The sequence below is a fragment of the Herpailurus yagouaroundi genome, unplaced genomic scaffold (genome assembly GCF_014898765.1).
Source record: "Herpailurus yagouaroundi ecotype Mexico unplaced genomic scaffold, PumYag 191, whole genome shotgun sequence".
Taxonomy (NCBI): Eukaryota; Metazoa; Chordata; class Mammalia; order Carnivora; family Felidae; genus Herpailurus; species Herpailurus yagouaroundi.
Genome location: NW_024412422.1, coordinates 5,127,098 through 5,150,960, shown reverse-complemented (window position 1 = coordinate 5,150,960; position 23,863 = coordinate 5,127,098). Strand labels below are relative to the sequence as shown.

Below are 23,863 nucleotides of genomic sequence, written 5' to 3'. Positions count from 1 at the left end.
ATAGGGCTACGGGCAGGGACGAGGGGTGGTCAGAAAAGGAGGGTATGATTATTGAGCTGAACCTTGAAGGATGGGTGGGTTTCTTTTTACAGAGAAAGAAAGAGGGGGCGCCGCAGGCAGAAGGATCAGCCTGAGCAAAGACAGGGAAGTTGGGCGCCTGTGTCCCAAAGGCTATTTACAATGAATAATTACAATTACAATGACAGCTAACATTGATTAAGTGCTTACTCTGCACCGGGAACGGTGTTAAGCACTTCATGTGCATCGTCTCTCTACGAGCCGGACAATATCATTAACCCTGTTCGGCAGAAGAGAAATGAAGTGACTCGTCCAAGATCACAGCTTGAAAACGGCAGAACCAGCTTCCCAGCTCCAGTTTGTCTGATTCCAAAGGTCTGGGTGGCTCCTGGGTGCTCCCCGGGGTACACAGAGATACCTCGGAGCTTAAAAAGACCTCTGCCCATATGCTAGGGAGGGGTTTGTCCCAAGATCCCCTGACATCTCCCGTGATGTCTGTGTCCCTGCCACAACTCACTCCTGCTCCCAAGTCCTCCTAGAGCCGAGAGGAACCCATCAAAGTTGGTGGGCAATAATCACGAAGCTGACTGCCTAATAAAGATAAAGCTCTCTAATAAACCCGCAATCCTGCGGTAATGGGTTTGACTTTTAAAAGGCAGATAAAAGTCCCAGTGGAGGGACAGACCTTTCCCATCAACTCTTTAATCAGAATTACTGTGGAGGAGCCATTTCCTACAGGTGGGACAGCTGGATGCCTGGGCTGGCATTGAGAAATGACCACTTCTGTGTAAAGCCAGACGTCTGCTCCTTCCAGAGATCCCGGGCCCGCCGCCCCCCCCCGGGGAATCCTTTGTCAGGAAAGAACCCTGATGGCAAAGGATGGGGCCTCTGGGACAAGCCTAAAGGAGGGCGGGGAGGCTGGAGAGGGCGTGGTTTGAGAACTCGCTGGTGATTTGTGCTGAAGTTGCGGGGGCGGAGTCTTCTGAGAGCTTCCCGCTGATTGGTGGAGTTCTGATGGACCAACCTCTCCATTTATTCTGGCTCCACCGTCGTTGTCATCATCATCATCAAATAACATATACCGAGCGTTTCTTATGTATCTGGGAAATGTGCTAAACATTTTATAACCACCTTATAAGGCAGGTAATATTAACAACCCCATTAACATTTCCCATCCTCAGATGGGAAAACTAAGGCTTGTTGATAATAAATTTAACATCCTGTGGGTCACACATCCCAGAAGTAGCAAAGTGGAGATTCAAACCTATGTCTGCCTGACTCCGGAAATTACAGTACTTAACTAACCATTGTTTCTGCATTTAGTAGTTTGATAGAGGAAATACTTGGTTTGGGTCTGGGTCTTTGATGGAATTCACAAGAAATAAAGCCCGAGACAGAGACTGGGGTGCACATGACTTGTTGAGGTTGTGCTCTCAGGAGAAAGGAAGTGAGGGAGCATGCTAGGGCAGGGGCAGAAAGCTAAGGGAAGATGTAGTTTCTACTGGAGTGTAGCCTCAGCCTGATGCCAGGGGGAGCTCTGGAGTGTGAATTAAACCTTAGAGTTGGTCCTACTTTGAGGCAAGTGGGCAGGTCTTTTGTACTTTAAGACAGTCAGTCATCAGCTATGGACTGCCTCTCTGCCCCACCCAGGGGTGGACATAACCTTCTGGAAAGGGGCACCTGTGAGGCATTCGCAGCCAATATTCACATCAGCCTAGGATCTGACCAACAGCATCGACTACAGCAGCAAAGGAACTGAGTGGTGGTCCCTGCACAGCCCCTAATTTGTCAAGTGTCTTTGAATGTAGCCCTTGTCCCCTCTGGACACCAGCTTCTCCAGGCTTGGGTTCAAAGTCCTCCCGGGCCTGGCCTAGCTCTGACAGGTTCTGACTCTGTGATCTGGCCCACTGCCCCAGCTGGCAGTCTGTGTTTCTGTAACCCAGGAGGAGAGACGGGGCCCCTCGGGTGGTTCCAACAGTGTGAGGCGAGGTGTCTGACAGCTTTCCCCCACTGAAGCCCTTTATCTCACTGCTCTGCTGTGTTATTTTAAAACTAACGAGCCCAGACCTCAGGAGCTCACCGCCTGCTCGCCGCCTGCCATCGAGATTTGTGGCTTGTCTGTTCTGTCCTCTCTGCAGATTTCAGTGGCAGCTTACTCTCTGCTTGTTAGGAATTTTCTTCCAAACCTCAGCATCAGGAAGGAGGCGTATGTGCATGTGTGTGTATGTGTCTACAGGAATACGAAGTCCAAATTGCACCATACTCTCAGAAGCCTCAACTGTAGTTCTAGATGATGAAAGAGTCTAGTGGGTGGCTCTGGGACGACAGGGAGAAACAAATTCATCCCTGAGTTATTGAAAAAGAAAGAAGGCAGGACACAGAAGGGAATGGGGCAAGGACCATTGCTAGGTTCTGAGGTAGCCACTCGGCTTGGTGGTGGAGAGCCACGGTCCCGGTGTAGGGAGGAGCTCCTGAGACACTCAAGGGCACACCAACCTCCCTGCGCTCCCACTCTGCAGAATCCCTTGCCTTGGGCTCTTTGGGGAAAGGGGCTCAGAATCAGCAGTGAGGCTAGAGAAGAACGTGACCTATCCTGAGAAGTGTGGCTGATATTTAAAGTGCCGCCGTGGAAGTGCTGGGCGTGCATCGTGCCGTTTTATTCTCATTCTAGCCCTATGAGGGTCATATGATTTGTGTTTCACCAGAGAGGTGAAGAGGTTTTCCCAAGGCCACCCAGTTGGTGAATGGCCGGGCAGAATCTGTTTGATGAGTCTGATCACCATGCTCTACCGAACCCTCCGCAGACCAATCAGTCTTCCCCGTCTGTACGGCCTGTCTTGTTCCTCCAACCTTGTCCTCTTTCCTTAGGGCTTCTCCTTTCCTGGGTCACTTTCATTCATGAGAGTTTATGTACCTGACCCATGTCTTCCTCTGAATTGTAAGGAAAGCCTTCTTGGGGGAAGGAGCATGTCTAGAGCATCTTAAAATGACCTTCCACCAGGAGTAAAAGAAGGCATAACAGATAAGTGAATGAATGAATGAATGAATGAATGGGAGGAGTCAGACACTTTATAGTGCAGCTGACCCAGGTTTGAATGGCACAGGATCCACTTATGTGTGGATTCTTTTCCGTAAATACGGCACAGGACTGTAAATGTATTTTCTCTTCCTTATGATTTTCTGAATAACATTTTCTTTCCTCTAGCTTACTTTGTTGTAAGAATACAGTGCATAATACAGATGACATACAAAAGATGTGTTAACCTACTGTTTACGTATCAGAAAGGCTGACTGGTCAACAGTAGGCTCTTAGTAGTTAAGTTTGGGGGGGAGTCAAAAGTTATACATGAATTTTTGACTGCACGGGGGTCGGTGCCCCTAACCTCTGTGCTGTTCAATGGTCCATTGTATATTTTAAGAGCCAGTCCACCAGGCTGGGGCACTCCTGTTGAGCCATCTTGTTATTCGAAAACCTCACTGGCACAGAGCTTAACCGACTTCCTCAGTTTCCCACCTCACTGTGGCGAGGTGCTCTATCTAACCCCAAGAAGATCCAATCTCATGGCCTTAAATACCATCTAAATGCCAACATCCCTCAAATGCACTTCATCAGCGCTAATGTCTTCTTTGAACTCCAGTCTTGGGCACTCAGCTGCCTACCTGCCATTTCCACATAGATCTCTAATTGGCGTCTCAAAACTGGCATGTCCCAAATGCCCTTCTCCACCTGCAGCCACCCCAGCTTAGCAACCAGCAGCTCCATCCTCTTTGTTTCTCAGAGGAAAACCTAGGAGTCACCCTTGACCCCTTTTGTTCACACTTCCATGTCCAATCCATGAGCAAACTCCATGGATTCCAGCTTCAACCTGTGTCCAGGATCTGACCACTTCTCACCACTACGGCAGTGATAACCCTGACCCCAGCCACCATCTTCTGTCAGGTGTGTGATTGCAATAATCCCAACTCGTCTTCCTGTATTTATCCTGGCTTGCTTGCCCACTACACTCAGCATGCCTCCAGGGAGACCCTGTAAAGCCTAAGTCAGACCTCATTGTTCCCCTTCTTGGAACCCTCCAATGGCTTCCTGTCTCACTCAGAGAAAAAGTCAAGTTCTTGCAATAGTCCACCAGACAGTCCATGATCTGGTCCCTCATTACCTCTCTGATGCTCCCTCCTAATTTATGTCCCCCTTAGTCAGCTCTAGCCTCATTGCGTCTAGTGTGTTCCTACCTCAGGGCCTTTGCATTGACCGTGCCCTCTGCCTATCATGCTCTTCTCCCGGGCATGCATGAGGCTTCCTCCCTCAGTGCCTTCAAGTCTTGCTCAGATGTTACCTTTGAAGGGAGGCCTTCTCTGGTCACATTTAAAATTCCAGCCCCCTCCCAGTAGCATTCCTAGCTTTCCTTATCCTCTGTTTCTCTTCTGTATGCACTTTCCAATAGCCTACGTATTTCCCACTTAATTATGTGTATTTTCTGCTCTCCTCCCTCTGCCCATCCCAGTAGAATGCAAGCTCCGCCAAGCAGAGATGGTTCCTGCCTTGTTTTCTGCTGTGTCTCCGGTGCCTAGAACATGGACTACATATAATAGGTGCTCAATAAATATTTGTTGAGCCAGTGACTGAGCAAAGAATAAGCGAACGGTCCCTGGCAGCACTTGTTGGAACCAGTCCTTACTCTCTTGGCTCTTGAACCAAGGCTCCTCCCTACCCTGGACTGGAGGCTTCTGTCCTGTTCCCAGAAGATCCTGCTTGCTTGGTGCCTCCTCCAGTAGTGGCTGTAACGATGCCCAAAGGGACTTACCTAGCACAGCCCCTCCCACGGCAGGAAAATATAGTCAGCCACTCATGCTCCGTGGAGAAACCTAAACCCTGTCTGCAATTCCAGCTGGTAGAAAGGTCCTGAGGGTGCCCTGGGCTGAAGCCAGAGATGTCATTCTTGCCTGTAGTGACACAGCTTGGAGGAATCAGGGCTTGAACCCAGGTCACTAGGACCCCAGGACCGTTGTACTTTCTCAGCATCACCTAATTACTTTTTGCAGCCCGTTCAAGTGGAAAACCACAGCACTTTGGAACTTAGCCATTTCCCAAGTTACGGGCAGCCTATATTCCAGGCAGTCCCCAGAATCCAATCCAATCCAATCCCCCTCTCAGTCACTTGCCCTCTCCCTAGGCAAATAGGCAATCGACAGGCCAGCCTGGGGAGGGAGAAACGACTGGCTGAATTTGGGGTTGATGGGAGGGCAGAGGATGGATGTGTTCAGTGATGAGAGTCCACAACCCAGGCATGTCGGGGGCCTGACCTGCTTGGCTGAGCTGGGTAAGAAATGCTGAGCTGATTTTTCTCCATATGGTTCTTTTGTCCTTTGACCTGAACTTGGGAACTGGACAATTTTTGATATACAAGCATGTTTACCACACACACATACACATGTTCCCACACTCAAATGCTCTCAGCCGTGAGAGCTGAACTAAACCATTGTCATCTTGCCCGAAGAGAGAGTGTGCTAGAGGGCTGTGCTTGTCTATATAGGCAAGCCTTCAGGGTCGGGTCCAAATCCTTTGTGAAATCTACAATCTGATTACTCCAAGTGTGGGTTCCTGGGGCCACAGCAGCACCTGAGAACTGGTTAGAAGTGTAGACTCTCAGGCCCTAACCCAGACATGCTGAGTCAGCATCTCCAGCCTAACAAGATCCCCAGGAGATTCAGGTGCACGTGAAGGTGTGAGAAGCACCTGTCTGTCCTCCACATGACCCTTAAGGACCCAGTCCCTGCCTTCCTCCCCGGTATCAGCTTCTTTTTCTCCTGCACCCCATGTCCATTGCAACATTATTTACAATAGCCAAGACATGGAAACAACCTAAATGTCCATCAGTGGGTAAATGGAAAAAGAAATTATTTTACATAAACACAACAGAATACTATTCAGCCATGAAAAGAAGGATGTCCTGCTATTTGTGACAACACGGATGGACCTTAAGGGCATTTTGCTGAAGTGAAATAAACCAGGCTCAACTGTTGCTTTCCACCCTCCACCCCACTGTCTCATTCAGCCTACTGCCTCCTCTGCAGTTACTTGAAGTTCACTGCTGTGTCCTGATGTCGGGCCTTTGCACTCTCCTGACCAATTTCCATATATCTTTAGGAAGCCTTCCATGGCCACCTGCCCACGTTCCCATGGCTGGATTAAGTGTTCTCTCTCTCTCTCTCTCTCTCTCTCTCTCTCTGTGGTTCCATGGCCCTCTGAGATTACCATACCATATTTCCAGTTGAGGGATCTGTCTTCCCCTTGCAGGCTGAAGGCAGACACAAGTCTTAATTACTATACAGTCCTTGAAATCTGATACTAAGTAGGGGTTCAGCAGACAGCTGTTGAACAAATGAATTAAATAATGAGGGAGATGCCAGCTTCATAAAATTTCTTATTTCTCATTCGGTTCCTAGTGGCATGAGCATTACTGACCCTGAGCCCAGCTTTGTCTCCCTCAGTGGCTCTCTGGAATCCCCAGTCTTCCCCCAAGCCCCTATACTTTTTCTAGCCATGGTAGCAAACTCAAAGAGTCACAGCTCCTGCAGATTATCCCCAACCAGGCTTAGTTAACCTGAAAAGGACTTGGTACCAAGACCTCAGGCCAGGATATTAATAGGGCCCAGACTGAAGCCCCAGGAACCAAGGCACAGATTAGCCCAACCCATCTTGTCCGTAGGCTGAGTCAGCCCCATGATAAGGCTTGAGCTTTCTAGTGGACTCGTGGGCTGAGGGTGTGGGCCTTCACTCTTACTCAAACAGGCAGACTGTAGGTGTCTGGTCGGCATGGGGACAAGGACGCACCATCCACAGGCCTGAATGCACGTGTAGAATAAGAACCTGGGGCGTGAACCTTGGATGGAAAGCAAGAGCCTTTTCCTCTGCAGGTCTCAGTGTCTTCATCTGTGTAATGGGGATAAGTTCACTACACTGGGCACCTAACAGAGGGTTGTCGATTTCAGTTGAGATGCTGGACTAGTGCTCTACACCCAGGAGAAGCCGTTAAGGGGATGAAGGCAGTAAGCGTCCCCAGTCTAATGACCAAATGCCATTCCTCTTTGTGGAATATAACATCCAAGCCAAACTTGAGATACAGCCCCTTCTCCAAACACATAAAACAAGTCCCTGTCTTATGATGAAATGACCAAGATTCACCCTATACCCCCACGTATGACTTCCTTACATTTTCAAAGTGGTTTCCAGATTTCTCTCCTTTTTCCTCAGTTGATTCTTATAAACAGGCAGGGCAGCTACTGTTCTTGCCTCTTACTATCCCCGGGTCTCAGTTTTTCCACCTGTACAGTAGGGACGACCATGCCTGTTCCTGGGTTTCTGTGGAAGCTTAAATGAGATGGTGTGTGGCCCCGGTGTCTGGCAGAGAGTAGGTGCTTGATAAATGCTGTCTCTGCTGCTGTGATTTAGTGACACGGAAAGAGCACCAGACTGGGGGTCAAAAGGCCATGGTTCAGCCACAGCTCTGACCTGAGTCACTCATTGTGCAGCCTTGGGCAAGTCCCTTGCTTCTTGGGGCCTCAGTTTCCCCACTCAGTACAGAGGAGAGCCAGGGTGGGGGGCCCTTCCTACTCCCCTCCAACATTATTTGTCTCTTATTCCCCAGTCGGTGTTTAACTCAATCTAGTTCTTGGGGCACGGGGATCTCTACCCAACCCAGGGCCCGGTGAGCACTTTGCTGGGAGCAGGGCGCTTTGATGTGAGAAGCAGGGAAGCAGCTAGGGAGCCGGGCATCTCGGAGAGTTTTGTAGAAAGTTCAGGCCTGACTTTTATCGGAGGCTGGGAATCTGCTGGTTGCCATGACTACAGAGAGCAGCATCTAAGCTCCAGGTCGTTGATTAGCAGGAACAGAGCGGGGAAGGCCTTGAGGAATTCAACACGCACGGCCCCCTCCCTCCCTCTGTGAAGTGGAGTGTGCCGGCCCTTGACTTCACTGTTTTAGCTGTCCCCTGAAGATCTCGCCTCCTTTTAAGTGCTTTTTTATGCAACATCGAAGGGCCCTGTGGTAAGAATGAGGCAGCTGCCGGGACTCCTCAGCAAAGACAGAACACAGAATTTTTCTTAAAGCCCTGCAAGGCTGCAGAGCGGGAGGTGGGGAAGGAAGCTGGCGGGGGGGGGGGGTGGCTTGGGGGAGAGGGGCTCCACGGCTGAGGTCTGAGTCCGCTGAGATGCTGTCTCACCTGAGGCGGGCCCTTCTCCTTGGACCACTGCTTCTTTATACTAAGGAGAGTTTGCCTCTGATCTGTGGTTCCCACCTGAGATCAGTCATCATTTATCTATCCATCCATCAGTCATTCATTCGACAAATGTTTATTGAGCAAAAGAGGGCACACTATGCCAGGCACCATATCCCTGGGGATTCCGTGGTGAGAAAAGAGGCTAGTTCCCACTCTCGTGAAGCTAACGTTGGAGTCTAGTAGACAAGTGGTTAGCAAACAAACATATAAAATAGTCATTTCAAATAGTAACAAGTGCCCTGAGGGGAGAGACAGCAGACTGCTGTGCTGGCGGCAGGTGAAGAGAGGGGCAAAATCACTTAAGGGGGTCAGAGAGGGTCTCTCTGAGAAGGTGACTTCTGAACCAAAGGAAGGAACTGGCCATGCAAAGAACTGGAGGAACAGCATGCCAGATGGATGGAACAGAAGGGCAAAGCCTCTGAGCAAAGGCCCTTTTCCACATGAGGGACGACAGTAAGGAAGCCATGTGGATGGAGCAGAGTGAGGGATGGACAGAAGGGTAAGAGATGGGGTCTAGGGTCGGGGCAGATGCCGGGTCATGCAGAGCCTTTTAGTTCTGGCAATCAGTTTGGATTCACTCTTAATCCAAAGGAGGCGAAATTACCGGGGATGTTTCTTTAAGATGCAGATTTCCTAGTTTCACCCCTTAGAGACTATTTATTATGGCTAGGTTGGGACCGAGAAGTCTGTATTTTTAAAAGCTCCTTGGGAGCCTCTGATACTGTGCCAGGTTTGGGAAGCCTGGGACTGCATGGACTCGGAGCCTCCTTCAGTTTTCAGGAAGCAGAGAAGCCAAGTGTCAGAACATCTTGAAAAAAGATCTTAAAAGTTGTATGATATTATGGAGAATTCCTTTCTTCCTTCCCTCACAACTCCCTATCCGCCTGGTAGAATTAATTCGGGTTTGGTTTGTTTTTTTAGCTTGTTTGCAAAAATCGCAGGGAGTACCTGTGGGGTACCTAACACAAGGAAGGTGAAGCCAGCGTTATGGGGGGAAAAGAACAATCGACCGTATCAGGTTATAACAGCAGCAACCCCACCAAAACATCATCAGGATTTGCCAGTCCCTGATGCTGGCGATGATGGATGAGGGTTGTCCTCACCCTAAGCCTGGTCCACCAGAGCCTGGCAGTAGCATTCCCCATCTGTCCCTGTGCTACAGATAACCCATGCCTCCTCTCCCTCCAGCAGCAGGAAGTCACTGAGACCTTCCACACAATGCCAGCTCTTACTCATAGTCTATTTATTCACTGCCACATTGCTCACATCAGTTATTGTTGTTTATTTTTCCCTTTTGAGGGCTTGCCTCGGATACAGATTTGGGTCATGGTTTCCTATAATGCCCCAGAGTCCAAAACCCCATTCTTACGTGTGTCCAGCTCAAGGCAACACACATCCATTGATAAGTTCGCTGATCACTTTTCTAGGAGAAGTACGGGGTACAATAGAAAATGCATCAACTGAGCCATCGGAGTTGACTGAGGCATTGGCTGGTTTATTTCCACCAACTGTGACGTGAAGGGATTAACTCAAAGCATCTCAAAATCCCTTTCTAACCCTTTGAAACAAATGCGTGTTCTCTTTAGCCAATGCATGTGCTCTTTCATTTATTCATTGCACAAATGTTGAGTGTTTACCACGCAGTGGGCTCTGGGGCAGTGAGACACAGTCCCACTCCCAGGGAACTCATAGTCTGGCGTGAGGAAAGATAATGAAATGGCAACAGCTCATATCAGGAGTTGCAGTCATAGTAGCAAAAGGACTGTTGTATCCGAGAATAGGGCTTAGATCTCCCCCTAAGTCTGCCCCCGGCGTCACCATCTCTACCTCATCAGTGGGGACCCATCCTGCCGGTTGCTCGGGCTCAAAACCTTGGAGTCATCCTTGACCCCTCCCCTTCTCTTATTCTCTCCCACCCCACCTTTAGCCAGCAGCAAATGATGCTGGAGTCCCACTTTCAAATATCAGAATCTGACCACATCTCATCACCTCCGTCACCAACCCACCGATCCGAACCTGGACAGTTGCATGCACCTCCCTCCCTGTTGTTCCTCCCTTGCGTCTAGTGTCTTCAGCCACTGGGCTGATCCTTCTAAAGTGTGAGGCAGACCATGTGAGTCAGTCCTCTGTTCAAAAGCCGTGCCATCTCAGCCGCAGAGTCCCATGACCTACAAGACGCGAACTCTGGTCTCCCCTCTTACCACACCCTAGCCCTGCTTGTTCGTTCTCGTGAATATATGCCAAGGGTCTCTGAACCTGCCATTCCTTCCGCCTAGAGCACATTTTCCACTTCCCATGGATAACTTGTGTAGAATCTGTACATCGCCAGGCAACGGATTACCCCACCCCCCCCCCCCCCCGGCTGGGGGGGGTGAAAACGACAACAAACAGTTCTGATGTCTCCCCGTCAGGAATTTGGCTGGGCCACTCTGGCTGGGCATCTCGCGTGAGACTGTGGGCAGATGTCAGCCCGGGCTGCAGTGTCATCTGATGAGTCACGACTGGGGCTGGAGGGTCCACTTCCAAGTTGGCGTGTGCACGTGGCTGGTGGCCGGAAGCCTCGGCTGTTCTGCAAGCGGGCTTCCCCATAGCGCTGCCTGAGGGTTCTCACCCTGTGGTGACGGCTTCCCTCAGAGTGATCAGTCCAAGGGGAGCGAGGCAGAAGCCGCCTTTGTGACCTGGACTCGGAAGTCACGTGTTATCACTTGCACTGCCTTCGAGTCATTAGAAGCGAATCGCTAAGCCCTGCCAGTATTCAAGGGGAAGGAAATTAGGTTGCATCTTTTCATGGGAGGGCTGTCAAAGACTCTGTGAACACATTTTAAAACCACCACTCACTGCAAGGTGAGTTCCTATTCCTTTAAGCCCCCGTCCCCCGGTTACTTCCAGAGTGGCCTTCTTCCCTGATACTCTGTACAAAAGAACAGTCACCCCCTCCCATTACAGAATACTGTTTCATTCTCTCCATGATTTATTGCCATCCAATAAGCCACGTTATTACTTGTGTATGCGCTTAGACCTGCTCCCCACCCCCGCCCCCGGTCTGGAATGTAAACTCCGTTATCACAGGGGACACCTCTCTCTTCTTCACTGCAGCCCCACACTTAGAACTGGCCTGGACGCAGGTTAGCCTAGGCCCGGTCAAGTATGACAGGAGGCAAGTGTTGCTGGGCACTGGGCAGAAATTGTAAGCTCTGAGTTGTTTGAGCAGAATCACGACAGAATTCCATATGAAGAGACTGGAGGCATGGGAATGGAGCCCTCAGAGTAGGAGAAGCAGAGCAGATAGGTGTAGGGAACACCGGAGTTCTGGAAGCCTGGCGTGGGCAGTGAGGAGGGCTGGACGGCCCCGACAAGAGTCTCCATCCCTCCTGGGCTTGCCGCATCTCTCAGCTCTGCTTCTAAAGATGCACCGATAAGCGGCTGACAGAGACGGATGTGTTTTGCTGCCCTTCCTTCAGTATTGACTGGGTTTGGCCTGCTCTCTGGGCAGCCCTAAGGAGCAGGGGGCTTATCAGATGCATTCATCCTGAGTCATAAAACCAGTCTTGACGCACTGGCTGCAGGTGCTTGGCGCAGGAGAAATGCTATTGCCTGTGGTCAGTGCTTGACCCGGACTCTGCAGGCAGGGTGAGGAGGGAGGGGCACTCGCTGGATGATGCCAAGTCCACCTGTTCCTCCCAAACTCCTGAGGTTGGGGGCCAGGAGATATGAGTGGCAGTGTCTTCAAAGACTGAGTACCTAGGTGACTTCCTTCTCCTTTCTGCGTCCCAAAGAAGGAAGTGGGACTCAGGTAGTTTTCCTAGAGTTGTCTGGGGCTCTTCTCAGAGGCAGAGGGATGAGCTTCAGGCCTTCATGGAAATTGCATCCCAGGCAGGTGGCCTCATACCTGCCAAGGACACCAAAGTGGAGCAGAGGGGAATGGAACAGACACTTTTTAAGGCCGTTTGTTTGCTTTATGTTATCTCATTTTCATAACCATCCAGCAATGTAAGGACTAGTGTTACTCCCTATCTGATCACTGAGGAAGCTGCAAAACAGAGAGATGGAGTCTTCTATCTACTAAGTGGTGGAAACAGTGTTTGAACCCAACTATGTACACCTCTTCCATCTCTGGAAGGGAAGGGAAATGGGACACAAATGGCCAAGGGGCATTGGAACTGATTCTCTCATGCTTTGGCCTCCACTGAATGTTTTGAGCAAGGATGTGGAACACTGGTTTCCAGCCTCTCCCTGTGGTTTAGTCAGGATAGGAGAGGATAAGCAATGCCACAGTAACAAATAAACCCCTAAATCCCAGTGGCTCAACCCAACCAAGGCTTATTTCTATCATGCAAAGTCCGATGTGGCTCAGGCATCTCTCCTCCGTCAAGTAGCTTCACCTTTCGGGGTATGTGACCTCCAAGGTCACTGCAACAGAGGGAGAGAGAGCTGGAGAAGGCACACAGACCTTGCTGGCTCAAACCGGAAATGACACACGTCACTTCCACCGAGAGACCAGTGGCCAAAGATAATCTCTCACGGTGCCAACCTAACTGCAAGGAAAGTTGGGCCATATTAGGATGTCTCTGAATGTCTGATGAACGCGAAGACCTTGTCATATCCTAACAATTTCAGCCTCTTTATTTGTTCCCCTGTAGGACAGAACCCCAGAGCAGCCCTGTGGTTCCAGCTCAGGATGGACCCTCGGAAAAGCTGAGCCAGCATCTGGCCACCGAGGCCTTGGGCACCAACAGCTGGGAGAGAGACAAGGCCTGCCGGGAGCTCAGTCCTGCCAGAGCACGCAGGTGACATGCTGACCCAACCCTCTCTGGGGTCCAGTGAGGAGGTTCAAGTTGAGAATGCAGAAGTGAAGTTTGTCTTTCTGGCCACTCTTCCTCTCCTTCTCTTTGCAAATTCCTCTTTCAGACCCTTAAACCCAATCAAAAGTCAGCACGCTTTTTTTTTTTTTTTCCTGTAGAGGACCAGATAGCAAATATTTTGAGGACCAGATGGACTCGGCCACAGCTACTCAATCCTGCCCTTGTAGCCCAGAAACAGCCACAGACTCTACGTAAATAAGGTGTATAGATGCATTGCAATAAAACTTTATTTATAAAGACAGGCTAGATACAGCCTGGGGGTCAAAGTTTGTTGCCTTTGCCTTAGATGATCGAGCTAGTTCCTGTCCATTTTAATGACTGTATAAGCTACTTATTCCCAAGTCATGACTTCAGCCCAGATCTGTCTCCTGAGATCCAGATCTTTGCATTTACTCCTTAAATTCAGTTATTCAACCAGAATTTCTTGAGCACCCATTGGTGACAGGCACTGTGCTGACATCTGAGGACACACCGTTTTACTGAGGTTCGGAGAGGTAATGTAACTTGCCAAAAATATGGCAGCCAGTAAGTGGCAAAGTGAAGTTTTGAAATATGGTCTCTCTGATCTTAAATCCTAGACTAACACCTACCACGTTATACTTTGATGCTAATGAAAAAGCTAATCTATCCCCTGGCTTCTATTTTCAAGTTTTGCACCCTGCACATATAAAGCCTAGTCTGTCTTTGGCCTCTGGAGAATCAATTTTGTTGACAACATGGTCTTTATTATCTGGTCTTATCAGCTGGTTGAAACTAACTCACCACTCTCTCACTACCCTGGGCTTGTACCTACCCCCTCAGTGACATGTGGAAAATGAACCTAGTGTCCTTGCCAATGGTGTGCCCTAGATATAATCCCTACCTCTTCCTGTTGCATCAGAGGGTGTCAAAGCCATTTGACAGGTGTGGAAACTGAGGACAGTAGGTGGCAGGATCAAGATTAGCCTGAGGACCCCTGATCTGGTCCAGATTCTCTCTTTATGTCCTGGAGTTGTTGGTTTCCTAAGGTACAGACTCTAAACTATATTAGGCACCCATCTGAGAATTACATGGAAGCTATGAGTGCTGCCACCAGGGAAAGTGTGGATATGCTCCAAGAAAACTCCCCAAATTCCACGTACCATTTCAGAGGATTCATAGACTCCCAAGGCCCATGAGCAGGGCTGTCTAGTTAAGAATCTGAATTCTGAAGAAGTGGTTTGGGAAGCCAGAATATCACTGACAGGTGAAGTCCACTTCTCTACCCAGCCTACCGTCTCGGCCACGGGGTTTATTTAGGCTCTGATGTCAATGGGGGAGAAAGAGTGAAGTCCTATCAGCTTGGAGAAGTGAAGGTCAACATCAGATCTGGAGAATTCTCTCCAGGAAACAGGAAAAAAGCTGTTTCCATAAGAGGCTGAGGGAGATGGAGAGAGGGGAGAGAAAGGGCGTTTCTATACTTCGAAAACACTGTCTCTCAATCCAAGGGCGAGACTGTGTCATAGAGATAGACGTGTACTAACTGAGCAACTTTGGGCACTTAGTTTTCCTTCCCAGGCCTCAGTTTTCACAACTATAAAATGGGAATATTGAGATATATATCTCCTAATCAGAGTGAGGATTAAATCAGATATGCATGTACAGATCTTGACCGTGAGCCTAGAATGTGGGGGGCGCTGGGAATGCCGGTGGGGGTGCCCTGGGGCCCGAAGAGCAGGCTCCAGGCATGAAAATCTCAACAGGGATACCGTGTTGTCACTTTGGCTGCGGAGAGTCCCTTTGACTGCGGAGCGTGTTGCTCCCTTCTCTTATCTGAGACCCGCTCTCTGACATGCTAAAAAAAAAAAAAAAAAAAAAAAACAATAATAGAAAGTCCATTTTTACATGAACTTGCTGAAGACCAGGGCGCATTGCATGAGTGAGGGCCTTATTGCTTGTGACAAACGTGGGACACGGATATCATGTTTTATTCCCATCTCACAGATGATGCACGTGATACCCAGAGAGGTAGCTGAGCTAGGAGGTAATGGAGCGGGAGTGTGTCAGCGTCTATAGCCAGCGTTCTTTATGGTTGCAGAGTCTGCATGTTTGACCATTGTGAACGGAGCCACTCCGTGTGTAATCACTAAACACTTAACCGCTGCATATTCCATGGCTGCTTGTGTGACTGCGGTGTACTTACTTAACCACTAGTCTGGCCCCTCCAGCCCTGCTGTGAGGGCACACCTAGGCACACAGGTACAGGAGGAAGAAAAAGGATTTGCAGAAGGGGTTGATTTTCCCCTCACAGACCTCAAATCCAAAGTCAAGGCCTTTCTCCGTTTGACCCCATCGCTCACATAGGAGGGTAAGTGGTTCCCAAGCCTGCTTCCTTGGGACCCTGGGGTTCCAGAAAAAGAAGTGAGAATAATTGTCTGAAACATTGAGATCTTTCTCTATTTTATAAGACACAGCTTTAAGGATTTTTTTCCTTTTTAAGCATTTCTTCCTTAAATGTTTAGGGTTTTTTTTTTTCTTTCAAATTCCTGGCAATGGTTACACTGCAAAGTGTTTATGTGAAACAAGATAATTTAACAAGTGGCTAAATTATTGCATCCATCACCCCTCATTAGGTCACCCAACAAATATTTATTAGGCTCTTACTCTGTGTCAAGCACTTGTTGCCAGAAAAATTTGGAAGTGGTCTACCACAGTTACACAAGCAGCCCGTCTGCTTCCTGGACATGTGTACTATGCTTTGTGCTTTATAACACATAAGTGTAGTTAAGTAGTGAGGTACTTAATCCTGTGATATTTGATTTAAGCCTGCTTAAAGTGACTCTCTTGAAAACGTTCTAGATATAACTATACAATTTTTATTTATTGGCAATGCAGAGACCTTAACAGATAGTCTAGTCGCTTGGTCATTTTTTCTACTACCCGTAATGATCCAGATTCTTAGAATGGAATTCAATATGGCAGCATTTGATGATGGCCTTTAAAGAGCTGGGTGACTTCCAAAAGAAATGTCCACATAAACAAGTTTGAGAAGGCAGTTGGTTTTGTGGGAAAGCTCTCTGGGTGGGAATTACACAGGACTTGACTGCAATCCCACCTCAGATGCAGCCATGGGCAAGCCAGTTCATGATTTTGTGCTTTATGGTCTGTGTCTGTAAAATGAGACCCTAAAAGTCATACCGCCTTCAAAGTGTTTTTGTATATGTAAAACGGTTGGCACATAATAAGGGGATCAATGATAGTGGTCTTAACGCTAATAACAACAATAGTATTCTTATTGATACTACATTTTCCCGGTAACGTTCAACTGAGTGGGCATGTTTCAGTCCCCAAGCAGTTTTTCTTCCCAAACCCATCTCCTTTTGCCACAGGATAGTGTTTTAAAAAAAATCCCTGGAGCCTGCCCCAATTATAAAAGGAGATAAGTTGACTTCATTCAGCTGCAGCCAGAGCATTTGAATTTAATTGAATGGGAAATAATTATTCCTGAAGAGCAGAGGTTTTTGAGGTTCTGTGAAGCGATATAAGATATGTATCTCATTACATTAGACCTCGGCAAATATACTTTTAATAATCAGCTGCTACTTAACATAACTTCCTCCTCCTATTAAATTTCCGGCAAGAACGATGGACATGAAGTACTGGGGAAGGAGGGGGGGTGCTGAACTGCTGATTAATTATTTAAAAAGTGATTTATTTACCAAGGTGAGCCATTTGCAAATTCAATAATAAATCTATTAAGGAGCAGTTAACCTCTATAACTCTGTTTTAAATAATCAATTGGTGTTTGGGTAACAGTACAACGTCTGTCTCATTAGGTCGGCATTAACTCCTTATTTGAAGTGCTTAATCTGCAGTATGACCAAATCAACCATGAGGTGGTAATTAGGTATTCGCCATGGGTCCTTCATCCTCCAAGGAACTGGGTCCTCCTTCCTCGGCAGCAGCAGCCCTGGTTGGGGCTTGGGGCGTCCTGGGTTCTCTAATACCTGACTCTGTGCTCCCCACAGTGCCTCCTGTGACAAAGACCTGACGCCACCAACTTCCTCCAGGGGGAAGAAGAAAAAGAAGAAATCCACCCGGAAGAAGAGAAGGAGGTGAGCGTCCTAAGGGGAGATGAAATCTTAAAGATGGGAGAAAGGATGAAGTAGGGGTAAAATGGGTTTCAGAGTCAAACAGTGACTCCCCTTGGGTTTGAATCTCTGCCTCTTATCTAGCTGTGTGACTTGGGCAAGACCCTTCACCTCTCTGTGCCTGTTTCCACTTGTATAAAATACCGATTACACCTGGCGTTTGTGAGAATCAGATGGAGAAAAATGGCTGTGGAAGGAGCTGTCATAGTGTCTGGCACACAACAAATGACCAGTGAATCAGCAGAATCATGACCATGAATGTGATTTTTTTTTTTTTTAGAACTTACTCTGTGTGGAGGGCTATGCTCTAAGCACTGTGATCTCCATGTTGTCTTTTCCCTTTGACCACAATTTACCAAACATTATTGTACCCATTTCAGAGATGAGAAAAAAAAAAAGGCAGGGGACAGAGGGTGACAGATTTACAGGGATCCCAGTCTCCTCAGTTGATTCTCCTACTCCCACCTAGCAGATGAATGCCAAGGAAAATGAGGTTTATATTTTTGGCCAGCAATTAGTCTTTTGTGCCCCATGGATTTTTTTCTTTGTAAAATCTCTTCTAATTTTTTTTTTAATTTAAAAGTACTTCCAGATTTTCTTCAAGACGACAATTATGTCCAGTGTTCCAGACCCAGAGGGGGTCAGGTTGAAAATCTCGCCAAACCTCAGAGGCAGTGTTTGAAGAGGCCTGCAGGGGGCAGCAGAGAGCAGTGTCTGGATGACTCGGGCCCCAACTCCAGATTTTCCGGGTTCTTGCTATGCCCTTTTAGCCTCGTTCTAAGGCCCAAAGAAGACCCAGAGGGGAGTGTGAATGAAGACCCTACATCGTAGGGTGAGGGGGGGGAATTGGGGCAAGTGGCTTTGAGGTTCCTGATTTTAGGGGTGGGCAGAACACTTCAAAGAAGGAAATCAGGCTTCACTAATTCAATTGTTCATCCAATAAATGTCCCCTGGGTATGTGTTTGGGGGACAGGTGCTGTGGTCCCCTAAGAGAAGTTGTTCTCAACCCTGCATTTCCCCCCAAAGACATGTTCTGTTTGACCTACAAGGGCTTATTTTGTCTTTTTTTTTTTTTTAAGTTTATTTATTTATTTACAGAAAGAGAGAAAGCAGGGAAGGGGCAGAGGAAAAGAGAGGGAGAGAGGGAATCCCAAGCAGGCTCCATGCTGTCAGCACAGAGCCCAATACAGGGCTTGATCCCAGGAGCCATGAGATCATGACCCAAGCCAAAATCAAGAGTCAGGGCACTTAACCAACTGAACCACCCAAGTGCTCCTCTTTTGTCTAATTGGTGGCCGTCATTTAAAAACCAGATTTCACATGAAGATGTGTTTTTCTGGTGACTTGTGTTGAAAAGGCAGGCGTTCCAGAAGCCCAGGGCTGCATTCCTACATAAGACCTCCGGCCGATCTGAGAAGCAGATGCTCTCTGGTTCACCACAGTCCTCACCAGTCTCTATTGTCTTATACCCCTCCTGCTGAGAGGCCCCTGTTGGCATTGACTTTGAAACTCCTAATCTGGGGGCACCTGGGTGGCGCAGTCGGTTAAGCGTCCGACTTCAGCCAGGTCACGATCTCGCGGTCCGTGAGTTCGAGCCCCGCTTCAGGCTCTGGGATGATGGCTCAGGGCCTGGAGCCTGTTTCCGATTCTGTGTCTCCCTCTCTCTCTGCCCCTCCCCCATTCATGCTCTGTCTCTCTCTGTCCCAAAAATAAATAAACGTTGAAAAAAAAAAATAAAAAAAAAAAAGAAACTCCTAATCTGTTTCAGCCTTGCAGTGACATGTCCAAGGTGACTTCATGGGTCGGGGGTACAGTCAAGCTTGGAACTCAGGTCACTTGAAGTTCAGTCTTGAATCATAGTCAGGTTCCTGGGGTGGCTCTGTTTCTTGGGTAACCCCTGAGAGCACCACCCGTGCCGACCACAGCCTGACGAGGTCTCCTCCAAGGGCTCGGCCCTACCGGGGAGACAGGGTGAGGCACAAGAGAGACCTCAAGTATCTGAGAGGAAGGGCAGAGCTGAGGGGAGAAGAGCAGACAAAACAGGGATTGAGAGCAAGGCCCCTGCTCTCAGTGAGGCTTCAGTTTGAAGCTCGGCTCGTGCACGTCTTAGCTGTGTGTCTTTGGATGCGTCACTTTACCTCTCTGAACCTCACTTTCCTTGTATGAAAAAGGAAGGTAGCAATTGTCCCTACGTGGGGAGCGTGTGGAAAGATTAGATGAGGTAATGCCTATAAAGCACATGGTGACATTGAAAACAAATGCAGACTTGATTATATCAAATAGATAAATGCAAGTACTGTTAATGTCAGTATCAGTGTTACCCTTGTGTGTGTTACCGAAAGAGCTGAGACCCTGTGTGGGGACGGGAGAAGGGTCTCTGAAAGCCCATGCTGGCCCTTAAGAACATCCCTCTGAAGGTGTCTCCTCCCCCGGCAGGTCCCCATCATACAGTCCATCGCCTGTCAAGAAAAAGAAGAAGAAAGGTTCCAAGAAACATAAGCGACACAGGTATTGTCCTTCTTCCTCCTTGGCAAACACCCTCCTCCTCCTCCGGGTGGGGTGGGGGTTGGGGTGGGAGTGGGTGGCGCCCAAAGTTCACTGGGAAACTTATCATTTCACTTATGTACAATACTCACCTGTGTGTTGTTATTTCCTTTTTCTTGTCTAACTTAGAACTTGGTTGCAAGGAACCGAGGCCCACTAAAGCCAACTCCGGCCCGTAGGGATGTGTGATGATAAGGAGGCAGGAGTGTCTCAGGAACCAGTCAGACCTCAGTGAGGGGCTGGGACCGGGGGGTGGAGAGCTGGTAGCACCCAAGCAGGATACACAGTCCCTGTTCCACACGGGGAGACACGGCTGCACCCTGTTCCCATGTCTTTGTGTGGCAGACCCAGCCACAAGAAGACACAGGAGCCCTCTGGCTTGTTCCTTATTCCAGATTCCCAAGGAAGGGCCTCTCTGGTGGGTCCCACTTGTCCTAGAGGATGGAACATGTAAAACATGGCTTCTGGGATTGTCCACCCTTGTGGACGTTGTTAAGGGGCATTGTGAGCTGCACACACATTCTGAAAGGTGCCCACTACTCACACACGTACACACACACACATGTATGTGTGTGTGTGGGGGGGGGGGAATTAAAGAACTGGAAGGATGTACACCAGAGGACTCAAATCTGTGGCTCATGGGCCAACTCAGCATTTTATAATTGGGAGATTGCATAATAAAACAAAAAAATCAAGTTTTCCAGTTCCTCCGTTAAATCAGCAGCTCTGCCTTCACTGGGCCACTTTTCCCACAGGAGGCCACCAGCTAGGGTTGAGGGATCGCTGTGCATTTAGACAGAGCATAGGTGCTTTCGTGTGCTACAGGCCCCACTTAGCGCCCCCTCACACACATTTCCGAAGCCCGCTTGGCCCTGGGGGCAGGGAGTTTGAAATTCCCAGTGTAAGTTCTTTGCTGTGTTTGGCTGTGGACGGTACGGAAAGAGCGGTATATATCCTTTTTTGCTTATCCCTCTCTTCCAATCTGCCTACATCAGTGGTGGATTACTTGTGCAATTAAACAATCACAGTGGAACAAAGGAGAAGAGTGCACGTGGGTTTCCCCCCCTGCATCCCACCGGGGTTTCCCCCCCTGCATCCCACCGTTGGTTCAAAGTTGCCCCCAACGTGGCTTTTTCCAAGCCAGGGGTGTGGCCACATCTCAGCCCTGTTGCCAGAATGATCTCAACTCAGTCTGGTGTCACCTGCTATGTCCACTGCCTGCCCAGACATTTCGACGGTTGAGTCCACGCTTAGCACGACGTGGGAAAGCTGGTTAGCAAAACGTTGTTAATTTGGTGTTAGAAACCCTTCCCGACGTGGGGTCCCCTGTGGCGGCAGTGCCGCCTTCCTCTGCTGACCAATCTGTCCTATTTTGGGGGACCTTTCCATATCAGGATCTTAGAAGTCAAATGGCTTCTCACTCAAGGGTTTCTCCTCGTTGAGAAAGAGACTGTGCCAGAAAGTTAGGAACGGCTTTTTCTGCCAGCCACGCTTAGCCCAGGAGGTGGAGATTAAGAGGGGAAGATGCTATTGCTGGTATTTTCCAAACCACCTGCTAAGCACCACCCTACTTCTGGCCCTGCTTCTCCAAGCTCTTGAGATGTTGGGTTAATGATAGTGGACTTTTTTGGAGATAGGAGCTAGGGGTGGGGGATGCATAGAGATTTTTCTTTCTCTCCCCTCCATGAACATGGCTTCAGGGCTAAAATAAAAATAAAAAAAAAAAATCCCATTTTTCACATCTATTTATTGAATACCCAGTATATCCCATGAATAAGATTCTGGGCTTCGGGAACAGAACAGTGACCAAAACCCAGCCCTGGACCTCAAGTGGCTCACCTTCTAGTGGGGAAGATGAGTCATTATAATGTGCAGAGGGCAGTATAAGACTAAGCTCAGAAGCTCACCCAAGCTTGGGGCACCCAACCAGCCTGAGGGGATCAGAAAATGCTACAAGGAGGTGATATCTGAGCGGAGCTCTGAAGAATCCCTAGGACTTACGTGGGTGGAGCTGTGTGACCTTGGGCAACTTAACTAACTTCTCTGAGCTTCAGCGTCTACAAAATGGTTGTTACTAGAACTTCCCAGGGTTTGGGTGAAGACTGCGCGTGTGGGAGACGCTTAGCATGGAGCCTGGCGCAGTTAAGTTCCACACGTGGGAGCTGGTTGTCCCGTGATGATGAGGAGGAGGAGGATGAAGAGTCCACCACTAGGCTCACCCCACCCGGGGGTAGGGGAGGAGGCAGAGGACTCTTGTATATCCCCTTCATCCACCCCCAACTGAGACAGGCTCACTGACAATTTTGGGGTGAGGACTGAAGCTCCGGTGGGTTTGACTGAAATTCGAAATGCAAACCAGTATCTCCCGTATGGTGTCCATTGTCCGAAATCTGTGACAGAAGGAGGATTCGCCGGGTGTCCTGACCCCCGTGTAGCATGACCATAAATGCACTGATACGTTTGTCCCAGGAAAACAAATCTCAGACTCACCTGTATTTATTTTCTTCCTTCCTCCCTCCTCTCTCCCTTCCCTCCCTCCCTGTCTCTCTTCCTTTTAATTCCTTTAATCAGGTCATTCTCCAAGAAGAGAAGGCACAGGTAAGAACCTTGTCATTTCTGGCTGCTTGCTTCTGCTTCCTGCTTTCCTAACAAGGTCTTAGGCAGCTTCTAGAGTCAGTTCTCCGTCTCCATCTCTGTGCTCTTGAGCACACCCCCTGCATCTTCCTGGGCCTCAGTTTCCTCCAAAATGAGGGCCTTGGGCTGGTTTCCCTGAAACTTCCAAGCCAGCTTTTGCGTTCCGTCAGGCTGGATGGTTGCTCCTGGACCAGCCCCCACCAATACCCCTCCCTGGAAAGTCTGGCTACCCTGGTCAGAGTCTGTTTTATCACGTTGAAATCCCAGGTTGGGGCATATAGGGAACCATCGGCCCCAGCCACCCCACCAAAGCCTTCCCAGATCTTAGCCAAGGGACAGAGGCCAAGTCCTACTGGACTGGAAACACTAGGTGAGCACAGATCGAGCTGTCACCTACAGGGTAGCCACTATAAATTGGATCCTGCACTAAGCCCCTGCCATGTGTGTGCGTATTTAACCTCCACTGATCTCCATCATAACCCTGTACAGTGGATGTATTTATTCTTCCCATTTTACAGATGAGGAAACTGAGATTTAGACGGATGTGACAGGCGTGTCCACAGACACAGAGTCAGGTGACAGAGCCAAAATTCAAACCCACGTCTGTCAGACACAGGATCAGGACACCCTACAGTGGCTTCTTAAATAACAGCCACACCTAGAGCAGTTGGCAGAGTGCAAAGTTCTTTTGTTTATCCAGTTAACAGGTAGAGAGCGATTACCAATGTCAGCCAGCCTCCCAGCCCAGCAGCCTGAGCAATGGCCCCACCTCACGGTCAAGGAAACTGGGTCTTCCAGAGGACAGGTAACTTGCCTGATGTCACACAGCGACTGAGCAGCAAAGCTGGGACGTGAACCTGGACCTTTCAGTGAGGTCCTGGGCTCTTCCACTGCCCAGGCTGAGTCTCAAACACGGAGATAAATCACACGGCTGACGTCAAGGTGCAACAGCAGTTGTATAAGGTTTTCCCTTTATCCAGGACCTAGGCCGGTCCTGCATTCCTGGTGACCCCCCTGAAGCCAGTCTGGCTTGAACTACCAAATAGCATTCACCCTCCCTCTGGGGCCTCTAGTTGGTAATGCTGGGAATGCGCCTCATCACTGTCCACCAGACCCGTCCATACCCCAGCCCTCTGACTTAAAAAAACAACAACAGATACTTAGATAATCACGGGCAGTACGTTACAGAACCGGCCAAGCTTCATGAAGCTTCAGAGTGTCTCCCTATATATTCCATTCTTTGCTCTTAGAAACTGATTGAACATCAACCAATAGCCTAGGCTCTGGGGACCCATGGTCTGGGGCCACATCCTAGCTCACCTGTGTGATCCCGGCCAAGTTTCTCAGCCTAGCTGAGGCTCAGTTTCCACATCTGTAAAATGAGTACATATTAAATAAATGTGCCTCTGCCCACAGATT

The 23,863-nt window shown here is 48.9% G+C and overlaps 1 protein-coding gene across 2 annotated transcripts in view; it reads left to right on the top strand.

Annotated features, from left to right (window-relative positions):
- Window positions 1–23,863, top strand: part of SRRM4 (serine/arginine repetitive matrix 4) — a 151,086-nt gene that overhangs the window by 96,020 nt on the left and 31,203 nt on the right. For both annotated transcript variants that reach the window (XM_040443745.1, XM_040443744.1), the window contains exons 2-5: window positions 12,936–13,082; window positions 17,144–17,230; window positions 19,703–19,774; window positions 22,382–22,408. In XM_040443745.1, coding sequence (XP_040299679.1) covers window positions 12,936–13,082; window positions 17,144–17,230; window positions 19,703–19,774; window positions 22,382–22,408 — 333 coding nt within the window. The remainder of the gene's footprint in view (window positions 1–12,935; window positions 13,083–17,143; window positions 17,231–19,702; window positions 19,775–22,381; window positions 22,409–23,863) is intronic.